General features: G+C 52.1%; 2 protein-coding genes across 8 annotated transcripts in view; one reads left to right on the top strand and one right to left on the bottom strand.

Moving 5' to 3' along the window:
* Positions 1-4,734, bottom strand: part of ADAR (adenosine deaminase RNA specific) — a 36,793-nt gene extending 32,059 nt beyond the window's left edge. Inside the window, exon 1 of one of the 3 annotated variants that reach the window (XM_082703479.1) lies at positions 4,561-4,734. The gene's annotated coding sequence lies outside the window, so the exon portion shown is untranslated. Of the gene's footprint in view, positions 1-4,049; positions 4,199-4,560 lie in introns of those variants that run through there. The other 2 variants (XM_082703480.1, XM_082703478.1) reach the window with 2 other exon arrangements.
* Positions 4,681-16,580, top strand: LOC309850135 (uncharacterized protein; the record flags this gene model as incomplete). Of its 5 annotated transcripts, none has more annotated exons than XM_082703670.1 (5): positions 4,681-8,174; positions 8,996-9,276; positions 11,455-11,650; positions 13,033-13,210; positions 13,315-16,580. In XM_082703670.1, one exon carries the CDS (start codon positions 4,681-4,683, stop codon positions 5,518-5,520), a length of 840 nt encoding a protein of 279 aa, XP_082559796.1. In that variant the 3' UTR covers positions 5,521-8,174; positions 8,996-9,276; positions 11,455-11,650; positions 13,033-13,210; positions 13,315-16,580. The 5 variants fall into 5 exon arrangements, 4 of the variants coding, with proteins under 4 accessions (XP_082559796.1, XP_082559797.1, XP_082559798.1 ...); XM_082703671.1 differs by lacking the exon at positions 13,033-13,210 and adding an exon at positions 8,479-8,651; XR_014304104.1 differs by lacking the exon at positions 13,033-13,210 and having other exon boundaries at positions 5,670-5,724; positions 8,073-8,174.
* Positions 16,581-16,614: the final 34 nt, after the last annotated feature.

Below are 16,614 nucleotides of genomic sequence, written 5' to 3'. Positions count from 1 at the left end.
GTGTTAAAAGAAGAAACAAAAGGAGTGGCTGTGACATGGACAGGTTCCTGGGGGAATGCACAGCAACCCCGGAGGACGGATGCGCTCTATGAGGCCCGGGGCCCTCCCTGTAGAGGATGACCAGCACCCGAGCAACCCTGTCCTGATGGCCGCCCCCACGCCCCTGGCTGGGTGGCTCCGTGTCCCCAGGACTACTGGTGGGTGCAGTGGAGGCACCCAGGCCACAGGAGGAGAGAGAAGGCGTGTGGCTGGGCACGCAGAGCAGGGAGGCACTTGGGTGACAACCAGACGACCAGACACATGGCAAGATCTTATGTCCATACCGTGTATACACACCTGGGTACGTAGATCTAATTTCACTTCTTCAATGGCTGCACTAACTCCTCCCCAAGAAGGAGGCGCACACCTCTGGGGGGTGAGAGGGGCTGCACAGAGGGGTCTCACTGCTCACGGAATTTTCTAATTGGGATTTTTTTTTCAAAGATTTTAGGTAATCTCTACACCCAACATGGGGCTAGAATCCCCCCGCCCCCCGCATCCCGAGATTAAGAGTTGCCTGCTCCTCTGACCCAGCTAGCCAGGAGTCCCTCTAATTGGGATTTTTTTAGACTTTCTTGAGTGTTTTGGTATTTAAGAAGAAAAAAGAAGTTTTAAAGTTCACAACCCTTATTCCCAAAACTCCAGCTGAAGAATGAGTTATTTGTAAAAGGCTTAGACCAGTGCCTGGTACACTGTAGGTGCTCAAATAAATGTTTTAAAAATAAATGCCCCAGGAAACGGATTCAAACCATGGGAAGAACCTCCACACACAAACCGTCACGGTTCAGAAAGGGCTAAGCGTGGAGGGAAGCACTTCACGTGGCTGCTCCGCGGGGCCTGAGTCTTGGCGTCCGCAGGGACCTCGGGAGTGCCTCTGCCTTTCCAGGGGGGCCCGCGGTACCGGGTTACAGAATTCACAGTGAGAACGTGGTCTGTCGTACAGACTGGAGTCCTCGCCAACATGACATCAGTGTTTTCTCCCTGTGGGCAGATCGTCATTCATTCATTTAATAAACATTTATTAAGCACAAATATGTGCAGGCACTGTCCTAGGTCCTAGAGAAACAAAATTCTTCTCCTCATTACTTTCACAAAGCTGATATTCCAACGAGGAGAGACGGGCAGTCCACAAACCACAGGTCTCAGGTGGTTCACGTACTTTAAGAGAAGGAATAACACCAACCCGGGCTGGGGGTGCTCGGCTTTACAGCAGGGCTCTGTCCGGGTGTTTACCCACGAACAGGAGAGAAGGGGCCTAACTCACTGATGGGGGTCCCGGACGGCTCCTGGGAGGCAGTCAGTCGGATGAAACTGGGGGGGAAGGGCGGCTGCAGCTGCCACACGGGAAGGGTTAGGAGGCTCAGGGTCAGAGCCACGACAATGGCAACAACTCGACGGACACACAAAATCAGGGCAGTTCGCTCCAGTCAGAAGGCTTTGGAAGGGCCTCAGAGAGGCGGGCTAAGGGCGTGTGCGTGCACACGCACACACAGTGGTCACCCCGTGCGGTGATGGAGGGATAGGACCGGGCCTGTGACACAGCCCTGGCCAGCCACGGGATCCCTGACTCTAGTGATGCCGCTGTCATTAGTCTACGATGCGGTTGAGGACCCTACAGTCACCGGCTTGGGGCTGCCAGGGCTCAGCTTTTTCAGCATGTCTAGAGAAAGCAGCAGGAGAAAATGAGGCAATAACCAAAACGAGACACAGAAAGGGCAGGGCAAGGTCTTCCCGACATTCCTTCAACCTTAGATCTAGCCAGACCTGAAGCTCGTCTCTGGGTCTCGCAGTTACGTGACCACAGGTGGCTGGGGGACTCTTTTTTGTCATCAGTTTATGGTTGGTTTCTGCCATTTGCAACTGGACGGACAGACCCTTTTTTTTTTTTTTGCGGAAAGAGATTCGCTGTGTACGTGGGGGTGATGGGGCACAGGAACAGGTTGTGGGAGACGCTGTTCCACTAAGTCTGATAAAGACAGTGAGATGGGAACTCCGAGGCGTCCAGGAGGGCAGAGAAGCAGCAATGACAAGTCGGGGGGGGGGTGCGGGGTGTAAGTTACAGTCTACATGGATGAGTAATGTAAACCTGTGAGTTTCTATAACCCACTCCGGGGCCCTAAGTCATCTTCGGAGAACACGGAACAGCTGATCACAGACACCAAGGACACCTCTGTTTGAAACCAGCTCACCGTCCCACATGGCTGCACACCAGCCACAGGTCTCGACCAAGTCATAAATGTTGCCACAAACTTAACATTTTGAACTCTTTACCCTACACCAATCACCCAGTGTTCTCCAGAAAACTTAATTCAGGCAGCTAGACCCATTACAGTCCAATTCTAACAGATGTTAAAGCAAAACACACTGCTGTGTGGTTTGTAGCGACCTCGAGAAATCGCTACAGACGCCCAAGGCTCGGACCCTCTGCTTGCACGTTTGAAAACTCAGCTGGTCACAGGTAATAACAGCAGTCTGGCCTGAAATATACCTTCTAATCTTCAAATCCGTGAATAAGAAAGATGCTCGTATAACACCGTTATCGTATAAGAACAGCTTAAGGAAGCCTTTGTGTATTAAGCAATGAGTCTTGTTCTGGCAGAAGTAACAATACCTCAAGATTTTTTATTCTTTCCGAAGGTAATTACCAAACACCTACTGTGTGCCCACGGCCCCAGCACTGTGTGCCCGTGAGCCTTTCCTTTTCCCTGGGTGAAAAGGCCAAATCTCGGTTCACATCTGGATACTGCTGGGTACAATGTAAAAGATAATTTATCATTGAACAATTTGAAATATTCTTTGAGCAAATACTGGCCCTCTGAGCTCTGCCTGTGCCTCCCTTGTCCTGTGACCCCGGGTTCACGTGGCTAGGACTCTAGTCAAGCCTGAGAAGCTTGGATTCCAGTTCCAGTTCTGCCACTGACTAGGGCCGGGATTTTGGCCGAGACTTCTGCATCTCAACAGTGGGGATACGCTTATTTATTGCACGGGGTTGCTGAAGGTTTTAAATCAGTGGATGTAAAGTGTTCTTTTAAAATTATTATTATTTTTTGTTTATTTGAGAATGAATGAGAGAGAGAGAAACCATGAGAGGGGGAGGGTCAGAGGGAGCAGCAGACCCCACTGAGCAGGAAGCCCGATGTGGGACTCGATCCTGGGAGCCTGGGATCGTGACCTGAGCTGAAGGCAGACGCTCAACCAACTGAGCCCCCCAGGCGGCCTGATGTAAAGGGTTCTGTACAGAGTCAGGCACGTAGCAAGTGCTCAATAGAGAAGCTATAATGAAGTGAGGCGTTCGTCTCTTTCCCGTTCTAAAATTTTATGCGGTCTTCAGTGGAGAGATTACGGATTTTGAGATTCCTCCGCCCACCATCCCCCCAAGTCGGCTTCATCACATCTGGCAAAATAGCAAAGACCCAAATAGCAGAAAGTTCCCCCGTCTGCATCGGCTGTACCCACGGGCAGCCTTCAGCGAGAGCAAGTTCAGGCGTCTGGGTCCCGTGCCCTTACCAGTCACAGCTGGACACTCCAGTTCTGACAATACCCCTGCCAGGTCGATGGAACGACCCTCATCTGGTCAGTAAGGCCGAGGCGTTAAATAACCCACTGAACGTTACACCGACGGCAGACCGCAGACCTGACCCCCAAGTCCACGCCCGGTTCCACTCCTCCTCCTCCGCCTCCCAGACAGCGCGCGACTGCTGGTTCCCACAACGAGGCAGGCACCTCGGGGGCTCGGGGGCGACGGGAACGCGCCCTCCCTGGCAAGGCGAGAAGCGGCAGCGTCGCTCGTCCGCCCCGACGCCCCTGCGCCCGGCGCTCCCGTGACCTCCGCGGCCCCCTCCCCGGCAGCAGCACAGGCCTGCGCGCGCGGGTCCGCGGGCCGGGCAGCCCAGCGTCCGCCGCCTCGGCCCAGCGCCCGCGGGGGCTCCCCCGCGCCCAGGGACCGGCACCCGGGCGGGAAGGCGAGCCCCCGCGTCCGACATCACGCGCGGCGCCTGCGGCAGCCTTACCCTCCGGCGCGGCCCAGGAGCCGCCGAGCCGACGCAGGGCGCAGGGCCGGGCGGTGACGCAACCAGGCCTCCTGCAGCACGGCCCGGCCGGGGCTCCGCGCGGTGGCCGCGACCCGCAGCGGGCGGTCCGCGGCGGACGCCCACGCCTTCCCCCGCGGGAGGCACGCAGGGCGCGCGGGCGGCCCCGGGGCTGCGGAGCGGGCGCAGGCGGTCCCGGCGCGGAGGCGCGGAGGCGCGGGGCGGCGCGGCCCCGGACCGGCCCCGGGAGCCCCGCGTCCGGCCGCCGTCCGCGCCCAGGCCAGCAGCGCCGGGGGTGCCCAGCCGCTGGGCTCCGGGGACACGCGCGCCCGAGCACCCGCGCGCGCTCCCGGGCCCACAGGCGCGCCCACGCGGGGCACGCGCCCGGACGCACGCGCACGCACCCCCCCCCCCGGCGCGCGCCCCCCGGCGCCCCTCTCCCTCAGCGGCTCGGGTGGGGAAGCGGGCGCGGAGAAGGGAACTAGCTCCTTACCGGCTGCGCGGATCCTCCGGGCCACGGCCCGACCCCAGAGGCTGCCACGGCCGCGGACCCTCCCCGCCCGCCCCACCACGTAGCCGCCACCGCCGCCGCCGCCGCCGCCGCCGGGAATCAATGGCCGGGTCGCCGGGTGCTGACGTCACGGCGCGCCGGGCGTGGGCGGCCCCACGTGACCGCCGCCTCTTTTGTCCGCCCGGCGGCGGCGCGGCTGTCGCTGCTGCTGCCGTCGGGGCTCGCCGGGGCGCGGGTGCGGGGCTGGGGAGGCGGCCGGGGAGTCCGCGGTCGCTCCCGACGCGCTCGCCCGGGGCCTGGCGCGCTGAGAGGCCCGTGGGCTCCGGAGAGCCGCGGCGCAGGGGCCTCGTCCCCGGGCCGGGGCGCTCGGACGGCTCGTTCCGCCGTAACGCGGGGCGCCGGGGGCTCGGGCGGGGACGGCCCGCCGCGCTCTCCGCGCCTGAGCTGCGCCCCGCGCCCCGGCTGCCCCGGCAGGAGGCGTCGGTGGACACCCCGTCCGCTGGGCCTCCCCGTCCGACCGCGCGCGCCGAGCCCCGCCGGGCTCCGAGCAGGGACGCGGCCGCGGGTTCGCGCGACTCTCTCGTCGCTGCCGCTTTCCCCGCTTCCGCGGCCGGGCGGCGGGGCGGCTGCTCGCTGCTGTCCGCGCCCCGACGGTCGCAGGCGGCTGTCCGGCTCCGCTCCGGCCGCCTCCGCAAGTGCCCGCCGCGGGGACAGCGGGCTCGTTGCTCCCGGCGCTCCGTGTGCTCGCTGGTCACTGCTCGGCCTCGGGGCGCGGCCGGCACAGACGGGGAGCCCGGCTCGACGCGGAGTCCCCGCCGCAGAGTCCCCGCGGGGCTCGTCCCGAGGTCCTGCCGTCGCCACCTGAGCGACGGCCGGAGTCCGGGGCTCCACCGTCCGGGGCCTCGCCGGGGCCGCCTTCCCGGGACCCAGCCCCGCTCGTGAGCGCGAGCACCTCCTGCCGCTACGTCGTTGGGCTTCGTGGGGACCGTGGGGGCGCGGACGCGCACACCCGGGAGGGTTCCTCGCGTTGCTTCCTGGTCGCTCACCGGCTCGCGCGCGGCCGGACGTCTGCGCGGTTCCGACGGTGCTGCCTCGGCGCTCCTGCACAGCCGCTGCCCCGGGGCGTGATGCCCGGCGGTGCCACGGGTGGGCCTTGGCCGTGTCCGTGTCGGGCGTGCTGTGGTCGTGTCACTTCTTTATTCCGAGTGGCGGTGCCGGCTTGCGCTTCTGCCACGTCCGTGTCCTCCCGGCTGCTCCAGACTTCTCGTTTTGGGGCAGTGAGATGGGGGTTAGACGGTGTCTCACCCAGCCTGATAGGCCGTCCCCGAGGTGACGCATTGGGTGTGTTCTCTGGGCATCTGCATCTTCTTCGCCGAACTGACGTGTCCGGGCTGCGGGGCTTTCAGGGCGCGTGAAGGAAGAAGATGTGCCCCGAGATGGCAGTAACGCATGCGGGGTTTCTCGGGGTGGCCTTGACAGATTTGTCGTGGGACGTCGCTCCCAGAGCTGGAGCATCCAGAGACCCCGGCATCCAGAGGAGGAGGAGGGCAAGGAAGTCCCCAGATGGTTAGGTGACCTTGGGCCGCAGCCCAGCAGGAAGTCTCTGGGTCAGAAAGCTCCCAAGGGCAGCCTCAGTGTGGCGGCCTCATAACCACGGGGTTTACCCTGTGACCAGCAGGTGCTGGTGGCAGTTTCGAGAAGTATGCAGGACAGACCAGCGGCCGCAGGTGGCTAAATGTCTGCAGGTTGGGGCCGTGTTTAAAACACCGGGTGTGTAAAAGTTTGCGCTTGGTACTTACTGGCCGGCATTGAACTTACCAGCCCCAATGTGCTGCACAGAAACGAGTAACCTGGGGGCCAATGTGCAGAGGCCATCCTTGGCTCCCTTTTATGATACCCAGTTCATGCCTTTTGCTCCTCTTTTTTTTTTTTTTTTTTTAAACTGGATTGTACTGAATACTACATCTTGGTTAGTTAGATGTGTTGCAAGTTTCTTTCATATGTGCCTTGTTTTTTCACCTCCTATCTTAAATTCATCTTATAAATTCATGTCATTAATTTTGAGTTTATAAATATTCTGGGTTTTTTCCCCCATCCTAATATATATTAACTTACTCTTCTAAAAATAATTAGTTTTGTTTTGGACATTTGAATTCTTATGCTCTCTGGAATTTAATTGATGGTTTTACTTTCTACACACAAATGTCTCCCCGCCCCCAACCCAGGTTTATTTTTTTCACTAGTCCCACTTTTCCCAACTAATTGTCATGTCAGCTCGGTCATATAGTAACGTTCCATTCATGGACGGCTGTGTTTCTAAACTGCTTAGTCTGTTCTCTGGACAAGTAAGATAGCTTACTTAGTGTCCACACCACACTGTTCAGTTACCACAGCTGTAGAAAAGGTCTTGATTATTTAGTAGGGCGAATCTTCTTTAAGTTTCTTCTTCATTTTATAAATGGGCTATTGTTGGTTCTGTGTTTTTCCATACATATTTTAGAGCAAGCTTGTCAAGTCACACAGACATACGCACTGGGCCTGTTGGGATTTTAATTGACATTGCATTGAATATACAGATCAGTTTGGGTAGAATTCATGTCTTTATGATTCTGAGTCTTCAAATTCATAAACAAGAGATAGCTATCTTTTTATTGGGTCTCCATGAATGTCTTCCAAGTGAAGGTTTATTGTTTTCTGTTTCCAGATCTTACACATTTTGTGTTGGGTTTATTCCTAGATACTTCATAGTTGGGTTTTTTTTGCCATTGTAAGTGATATCCTTTAAATTGACACTTTGTAATAGTTTATAGATAAAGTAGAAATAAGTAGGAGTTTTGTAAATTGTGGCTGGATAGAACAGTTCGCCATTGGTTTTAGTAATTTGTTCTTTCTAATAATTTGTTGATTGGGGTTTTCTGTATAAACAATTATTGTATGGAAATAATGTCAGTTCCAGTCATTTTGCTTTTTATTTTCCTTAAAGTATAACACTGGTTAGGACCTCTAGTGTAACGTCCGTAGAGATGCTGATGTCTTCTTGACCTTCTTGACTTGGGCACTTTATTTCATCCTGATTTTGAAAAGGAAATTTATAATTATTTTTTAGGTTTTTTGGGTACATAAATTTAGAGCAGTATTTTTAGAGGCTTTTTGTAAATCCCCTTTGTGAAAGAAGGGTCCTCTTTTCTTTAGTTTACTGAAAATTCTTTATTTTTTTAAAATTCTTTATTTTGAATGGACATTGAATTTAATCAGATTTTTCCTTTGGCTATTGAGATGATCATATTTTTCTCACCCTTTAATATATTAATATGGTAAATGCCATTTATAGACTTCCTGCTATTAAATTATCCTTGCATTCTTTTTTTATTTTTCTTTTTTTAAGGATTTTTTGTGTTTGAGAGAGCACGAGACAGCAAGCAGGAGCGGGGGGAGGGAGAGGGAGAATCAGGCTCTCTGCGGAGCGGGGAGCCTGACACTCAGCTTGATCCCAGGACTCCTAGGACCATGACCTGAGCCAAAGGCAGATGCTTAACCGACTGAGCCACCGGGGCACCCTGTCCTTGCATTCTTAGGATAAACTACTCGACCATAAGGTATGACCAGTCTTATATGCCTTTGTGCTCAGCTTATATGCTGTGTAGGATTTTTGCATTTGTATTAATGAACAACATGGGCTTGTGATTTCCCTTTCTCATTTTGCCTTCATCTGTGTTTTAAGGCTCAAGGAATGATACAAGGAGTGTTCTATTTATATGTTCTCTGGGAGAATTTGAATAAGATGGGAATGTTCTCTCCCTTCAACTTTCGGTAGAATTCATCCCTTCAACCGTAAGGGATGGGCGTTATCTTCGTGGGAAGACATGTATTTATTTATTTAATTAATTTATTTATTTTTAGATATTTTATTTACTTATTTGAGAGAAAAACAGTGAGAGAGCATGAGCGAGGAGAAGGTCAGAGGAAGAAGCAGACTCCCCGTGGAGCCGGGAGCCCGATGCGGGACTCGATCCCGGGACTCTGAGACCATGACCTGAGCCGAAGGCAGCTGTCCAACCAACTGAGCCACCCAGGCGTCCCTTTTTTTTTTTTTTTTTTTAATATTTTGTATTTATTTTTATTGTTAAAGTAAACTCTGAGCCCAGACTGGAGCTTCAGCACAAGCGCAAGAGCTGCCCTGGGGGCGGCTGAGCCCTGTGAGCGCCCCGGGGGCAGATGTCACAATAAGCTGTAATTCTGTTAATACGTCTGTGAGTGCTTAGGTACCTTATTTCTCCTTGAAGTGGTTTAAGTAGTAGTATTTCTAGGAATTTTCCCATTTCGTCTAAGTTGAACGTTTATTGGCATGTCGTCGTTGGGAGTGCTGTCTTCAGGGCTCTCCTGTGTTTGCGGTTAATTTCTTCTCTTTCACTTACAGCATTGCTTGTAGTAGACGGTGTTACTGTTCCCTCAATGCCGGCTCCCCTTCTTGGAAGAGGACCAGACATCCCCACCTATGGTCGTGTGCGGGGCCCCTCATGTACCCGCCCAGCCAGCAGTCACTGGAGTCCAGACGGCGTCTACCCGAGCAGAAACCTGAAAAGATATCCTGTGTGATTGCCCTGGCCCTCTGGATCTTTCTCTCTCCCACAAAGATGGCATGTCTGTGCCTGGGGGTCCCAGGACGGAGAGGACGCGTGGAGGAACGTCTGACAATAGGTCTGTAGTTGAAATATGCAGTAGCAAAAAATAAATGAGATTTGGGATTTTGTCAGTTGCCACAGCGCATTATAGTGAAAACGGACTGATGAATTATTCATCCATATCTTCTGTTATTTCTTTTCTTAGATAAATCATTGTGGAGGTTATTTTTATTGGCCTTTTCACAGAACCAACTTTTGGCTTTGTTGATTTTCTCTATTGTATCTTGGTTTTCTATTTCATTTTCTATTTCTGTTTCTGTCCTTACAATTAATTATCTCTTCCTTCCACTTTCTTTGAGTTTATTGTTTGTTTTCTGCTTAGTTTTTGTGCTTAGTTGATTAATTTTTAGCCTTTTCCCCTTATATAAAAAGCATTTAAGGCAATAAGATTCCCTTGGAGCACTACTTTTCATATCCCTTGTGGTTTTTTCATTTTCTTGTTTTTGTTTCTTTGTTTAAATATGCTCTGTGCCCAGCATGGGGCTTGAGCTCATGACCATGGACTCTGCCACTCAAGCCAACCAGGCACCCATCCCACAAGTTTTGACAGATACTGTTTTCATTATCATTAAATCATAAAATGTAAGTTTTTATTATAGTTTCTTCTTTGACTCATAAGTTATTTAAAAGGCATGTTATTTAATTTCAAAATCTATGGAAATTTTATTTTTTCTTATTTTTAAAGATTTTATTTATTTGACAGAGAGAGAGCACTCGTGTGCAAATGGGGGGGTGGGCAGAGGCAGAGGGAGAAGCAGACTCCCTGCTGAGCAGAGAGCCTGACGTGGGGCTCATCCCAGGCTCTTAGGATCATGACCTGAGCTGAAGGCAGATGCTTGACAAACAGCCACCCAGGCACCCCAATCTCTAGGAATTTTAAATTAACTCTATCTAGTTGCATTGTGGTCAGAATGTAGTTTTTGTAATACTCTTCTTTGAAATTTGTTGAGTTGTGTCTGCTTGGCTCACCAGCCACAGATAAAGGTGGTAGATTTGTCGGTTTCTGCTTGTACTTTTTCTTTTTTTTTTCTTTTTCTTTCTTTCTTTTTTTTTTTTTTTTTTAAAGATGTGGGGCAGCGCAGTCTGTCCCATGCGGTGTGGTTCTTTTTTTTTTTTTTTTTTTTTTTTTTAAGATTTTATTTGACAGATCCCAAGTAGGCAGAGAGAGAGGAGGAAGCAGGCTCCCTGCCGAGCAGAGAGCCCGATGCGGGGCTCGATCCCAGGACCCTGAGACCATGACCCGAGCTGAAGGCAGAGGCTTAACTCACTGAGCCACCCAGGCACCCCTCTGCTTGTACTTTTTATCAATTTATACTCTATATTTTAAACGTATTTCATTAGGTGCCTATATATTTAGAATTGTGTTATGATTTTGGGATAATTAAATCTTATGTCATTACACAGTTATCTCTTTTGAATTCTTTAATGCTCTTTATCTTAAGTCTTATATTGTCTCATCTTAATATGGCCAAACCAACTTTCTTCTAGTGAAAATTTGCTTGGAATACCATTTTAGTGCTGTTATTTTCAACCTTTCTAGGTTCTTTTGCTTTAGATGTACCTACGTAGATTGCCAGATTTTTGAAAAATCTTACCTGACACTCTATGTTTTGGAACTTTCAACTTTTGGTTCACATATATTTATTGTAATTCTTGATGTATTTAGTCTTTGATTCTATTTTCCTTTTTTATTTCTATTTGTGCCATGTATTTTGTTTTTGGCTTTTTTTCTTTCTTGCATTAGTATTTTTGGATTAACTGAATTCTTTTTTTTAAACTTTATTTATTTTAGAGAGAGAGCATGGAGGGGGAGCAGAGGGAGAGAAGCTCAAGTATGTTCCTCGCTGGGTGTAGAGCCTGACGTGGGACTCAGTCTCACAACACTGAGGTCAGGACCGGAGCGGAAATCAAGAGCACAGTGCTTAGCCGACTGAGCCCCCCAGGCGCCCCTGAGTTCTTTTTGAAACTTTTTTCCTATTCTGTGTTTTTCTTTCTTAAGATCTGGAATCATGCCGTGTCTTTTTTTTGGGCTATACTTGAAAGTTACCGTGTATCTTAGTTGAACAAGGTCTCAAGGCTCCGGACGCAGGCTGATGCTCTCGGGCCGGTGCCCGCCTTCTGACGAGTACAGGACTGTGGTCCCATTGTTCGTTTCTGTCTTTTGTTTTGAACACCACAAATCTCTCATCCTCAGACGTCCGTTTGGGTTCTCGGACAGGGAAGGAAGTCGAGCCGGTGAGGTGCGCTCACAGACCAGCTCCCCTTAGAGCCGCGGGGATGACTCAGCGTCGCGGGACCAGCCTCCAAGCAGCCGTGTGACGTCTGTCTCGGGAAAGTCTGCCTGGGGAGGACTTTAAAGACACCTTCAATCACTCAGTAAACTCTCTTGGGTAAGAAGCGGAGAACCTCGCTGCAGACTCCTGTTTTCCTTCTGTCGTGAGGGTCAGCTGCCCCGCCCTCCTGTGTTGTCCGTGGGTCCATGTTCACGTGTGTCCGTTGGCATCTGATGACTCCGCATCCGTGGGGTGGCACAGGGCGGGGGACAGGAAAGGCGCCGGCAGGAGGAGGAGGTCGGGTGTGCCTGCATGAGTGCGGTTGGAGTCTGTGCCGGCACGGTCCCAGCCGGGGACCGGTGGCCGCAGCCCAGGGTGTGGGTTCTGGAGAATGTGGAGGCCGAGAGGCTGAGGGGAGTCATGAGGAAAGCTGAAGAGGGGGACTGTTCTCGAGGACGGAGCGGCGCTGCGGGGACACAGTCATGATCCCGGGTCCTGGGATCGAGCCCCGCATCGGGCTCTCTGCTCAGCGGGAGCCTGCTTCCCTCTCTCTCTGCCTGCCTCTCTGCCTGCTTGTGATCTCTCTCTCTCTCTCTGTCAAATAAAAGAGAGAGAGAGAGAGAGATGCGGAAATGGTGATTTCTCGCCGAATGAGGATTCCCTTCATGTGCGCTCCTGTGAATGTGGTTTTACTTTTGTGACTCTTTTCTGTCATCTGAGGTTGGATAAACATGAGTTCGAACCCCTAGCGTTGGGCGTCGGTAGGCGTCGAGAAAGCCGGCTGCCGGCTGCGGGAGTGTGCACGGGCGCGGACATTCTCGCTCTGGTCGTTTGGGAGAGACCAAATGAAGGCAAAGAAAAGCCTTTGAAACGGCCTTTCTCAGCAGCCCTCCAGGAACGTTACTAAATATGTTAAGACATCTGAGAGAGCCAGATCAGAGTGTTCTCTTATTTTCTGAGGGTTCTCAGAGGTATTACTGGCAGAATTTTTCATTTGAGAGAAAGTTCAAGAAATACCTCTGGGTGCCCTTAAGGGCTTCCTTTCTCAGACTCACTGAAGTAGATGAGAGTAGATAAATCCAGCAAACCTATTTCAAACCAGAGTGTATCAGGTCAAGCACAATTAAAAGGGTGGGTAAAGGATTTCTAGGTCCGTCTGAAAGCATGGAAAACTACCAAGACAGCAGAGCCCGTGCGGCCAAGATGCTGCAGGAGAGGAAGTCCCCGGAGGGAGACCAGCGCTCGGCCCCACGTGAGCCGATTCCAGCGTTGAAGCTGAGAAGCTGAGAAGAGCTTCTGGAAGTTTCACAGGGAGGTGATACCTGGAGTCCAGGGCTCCTCGGTGAGAAGGGGTCCTGGTAAGCATCCCAGGGTTCCTGTTGAACCCCAGGAGGAACAGTGAGCCAAAACAGCCTCCCCTCACAAAGACAAATCCAGCTTGAGTCTCCCAATCTTAGGTTTATTTTATCTTTAAAGATATTTATTTATTTATTTGACAGAGAAACAGCAAGAGAGAGAACATGAGCAGGGCGAGCGGCAGAGGGAGAAGCAGGCTCCCCACGGAGCGGGGAGCCCCATGCGGGGCTCAATCCTAGGACCCTGGGATCTGACCTGAGCCGAAGGCAGACGCTTGACCGACTGAGCCACCCAGGCGGCCTCAATCTTAGGCTTATTCAGGTGGTTTGTCCCTACCTTAACCCCTTCTGTAAACAACCGTAAATCTTCTCTGGGTGAACACAGTCCAATGCTTCAAATGATCTCTAACCTTTTTTGTCCATTAGGTCCAGCACTTAATGAAAAACTGACCTAGAGAACAGTGGCACCTTACCCAAACCTTGGAGAGAAGCCGATAAAGAGAGAGCCCCACAGGAGAGGCAGGTCCTAGAGTCAACACACGCAGACTTAGGATAACTAATTCTTGTGTTCCGGAAATTAAATGATAAGATGGACAATTTCAGGAGAGAACAGGAGACTGTAAAAAAGAACCAAATGGAAACTCTAGAACTGAACAGTGCCATGAAGGATACTAGTAATAAATGGGTTTAACTGTTGATTAGCATATATGAAATAAATATAGTAACACTAATATTGCATAAAGGAGATTTTAATGTCAAGAGCAAGATAGAAGAAAATGAAGAGGAGTATTCCTTTTTTTTGAAGATTTTATTTATTTATTCTACAGAGCTAGAGAGAGTGCACAGGAGCAGGAGGCAGAGGGAGAAGCAGGCTCCCTGCTGAGCAGAGAGCCCCACGCGGGGCTGGATCCCAGGACCCTAAGGTTACAGCCTGAGCCAAGGAAAGATGTTTCACCAACTGAGCCGCCCAGGCACCCCTGAAGAGGAATATTTCATAATGATGATGAGGTCAGTTCATGAAGAAGATGTAACAGTATAAATTCGTAAATACCTAAGAACAAACCATCAGAGTATAGAAGACAGAGACAGTGATAGTAACAGGAGAAAGAGAGAAGTGGCTCATCGAGGTGGGAGACCCCAGCCTCTCCTTCACCGGAGGACTGAAGACCAGGCACAGCAGGTAAGTGTTTCAAGTACTAGAACATTCTAGAACATTCGCCAGAGTTGGCTACATGTTAGACCATAAAGCAGCTCAGCCACTGTTGAGTGATTGACATCAAACCAAGAATATCCTCTGGCCGCAGAAGAATTAGTTTAGTCATCAGCAACAAACAACAAACCAAGATACCCCAAATGTTCAGAAGTCCACTGACACGTGTGTGAACATGTGGCGGGGTGATCCGGTCACAGCGGAGAGGGTCACGTATTTCGAACTAACTATGTTGAAAATACCTAAGCTTGTAGGAGGCAGGAAAAGCTCTGCTTGAGGGCAAATTTGTGACCTTAAAAATTGGTCACATGTCAATGAAGGTACAGAATATGAGCCACGTGTATGTATCACCGTCTACACAGGAGACCAGAAAGGCTGAAGATCGCGGCGTCAGCATCCGTCTTAGGAGGTTAGAGACGGACAAACGGCAGAGGAGAAGCAGCGCGACATGCAAGCACAACGAGACAGCACAGGCTCGCAAGGGACTCCGGAAGGGTGCGAGTTGGTCCTTTGAAATAACTGATAAAATGCAGAAAAGCCTTGGTCCCATGTCAAGCCCAAAGGAGCAAGGCACGGAAAACCAGCACCGAAAAGGGGACAGAGCTGTGAAATTTCAAAAGGTCCCTAGAGACCTAATGTGCACCTGAGACTGAGAACCTCAGAGGGTGATCTGGAGAACCCTTGGTCGGTATCTTTGGATTCTTTCCCCTCTCTTAAGCCTGTTCAGATTCCCCCAGTGAAGAATCTTCCAGTTTCCTGCCTGGAGGCACAACCCTGGTTGCTAGCTTTCTGGAAGTCGAGCAGGGCGAGAGGGCCGAGGCGTCTTCCTGTTCAGAACAGAAGCTCTCCCTGTATCTTTCCAACCTCCTAACGGGTGCTCTCGCCTCTGCTGGATCTGGTGACCCTAGACCAGGGGCCAAAGCCCAAGGCCCCCGCTAGGGAGCGAGAGGCAGCCCTGGGGTAAGAGGGAGCTCTGGCGGTCTTGCCAATTCTGCAATAGACTCTCCATCAGGGTTTCACCTCGGCCCCCCTGCCGGTCTCCCCCGCCGTCCCGGTGCCCTGAGCGGCCGAGGTGGGGGTCTGGTGCGCACCCATCTGCCTCCTGCACACAAACCTTTTCTCCAGTCTGTCGCTCACCTTGCAACCCGGCCTGTGCTGTCATGCATTGTTGGCATGTTTTTAATTATAATGAGGTCAGATCTGTCCAAATCTGCCCCTTTCCCTTGTGCTGTGTTCCGCCCAGTTCGCGGGGGGGGGGGGGGGGGGGGCTCTGCCCTCCCTTTACCCCCGACCGGAACTGTCACACTCAGGCGTCATTACCTGCTGCAGACTGAGTGTCCGCGGTACAGAGCTCTCCGGAAGTTCCGCTGACTTCGGGAGGTTCCTGCCCCAGTACGACCCTGACCGTCAGGTTGCTCCCGCCTGCCCTCCAGGGTAACGGCACCCTCGTTTCTCGCCGCCTCCCTCGGCGGTGCTAGGACCGCGCTGCGGCTGCCGTCCTACCCGCCCCCCATCTCCTCTCCGTGCAGCTCTAGCCTTAGAAGCAGAAACTCCTGTCCTGGTCTTTCCTTGTTTACAACATGTGGTCTTCCCTGAGAGTTTGTACAGAAAAACAAAAACTTGATTTACTTCTCCCACCACCCGGAGAAATGCTTTAGAAGCAGGGAATCGAATGTCTGCTGTGGCGGGTCCCCTGTGCCTTGGAGCCCGCAGAGCCCCCTTTCCGGGAGGCATCCAAGGTCAGCCGGTGCTGCTGCCCGCCCCAGGGTGGGCCTGGCCCCCCACGCAGCCGCTGGCGGCTTCCCCATCTTGTGAGGGGCTTGGGAGGCTCCCCTGCTGCCGCTGTGGAGGAGGATGGTGGTGAGCTCGGCCTGTCCAGAGGCCAGCTAGTCCCCGGGGGAGCAAGCCCCGGAGGGAGGGATGGCAGGGAGCCCTGCCCTGGGAGGCCCGGGGCCTTCTCTGGGGCAAGCGAGGGAGAAGCGGCCTGGGACCCGCTGCCTGGGACGCGCGTTCCCCTGGTCTGCATTGAATGTGACAGAAACAAAGCAAAGTTGGAAGTGGAGGAAATACTGACCTTGAGATAAAGCTTTCCTTGAAACAGTTTCTAGAAGGTCCTTTAAAGCCAAACAAGACACATAGTGAAAACGATTCGAGGGTGAGGTGAGCGCGCTCTGTATTGACTGCGAGGCATGTCCGGGAACAGGCTACGGTTCCAGAACAAGTTAGTCACTCGTCTCAAAAACTAAAACCTGCCTCCAATGTCTAACCAGTCGGCCAACCAAACATATCCACTCACATTTTTTTCTTTTTAAAGTAGAGCAAATATCTTAAAATGTAAGCCCTAGGCCTGCAGTTAGGGTCACTCCGACTCCAAGTTACTAGGGGAGAAATTCGTAAGGAGGAGACTGATCTATAAGCAGGATATTCTCTTATGTTAAAAAAATAAAAAACCCACTTTCAGAAAAAATAAAAATGCGAAACAGGAGAAGAAACGCTAGCTTTCAGCTTCGAGAACC

The sequence above is a fragment of the Mustela nivalis genome, assembly GCF_964662115.1.
Source record: "Mustela nivalis genome assembly, chromosome: 16".
Classification (NCBI taxonomy): Eukaryota; Metazoa; Chordata; class Mammalia; order Carnivora; family Mustelidae; genus Mustela; species Mustela nivalis.
The sequence above is the reverse complement of the archived record's forward strand: the minus strand, read 5'-3'. Positions and strand labels throughout refer to the sequence as shown.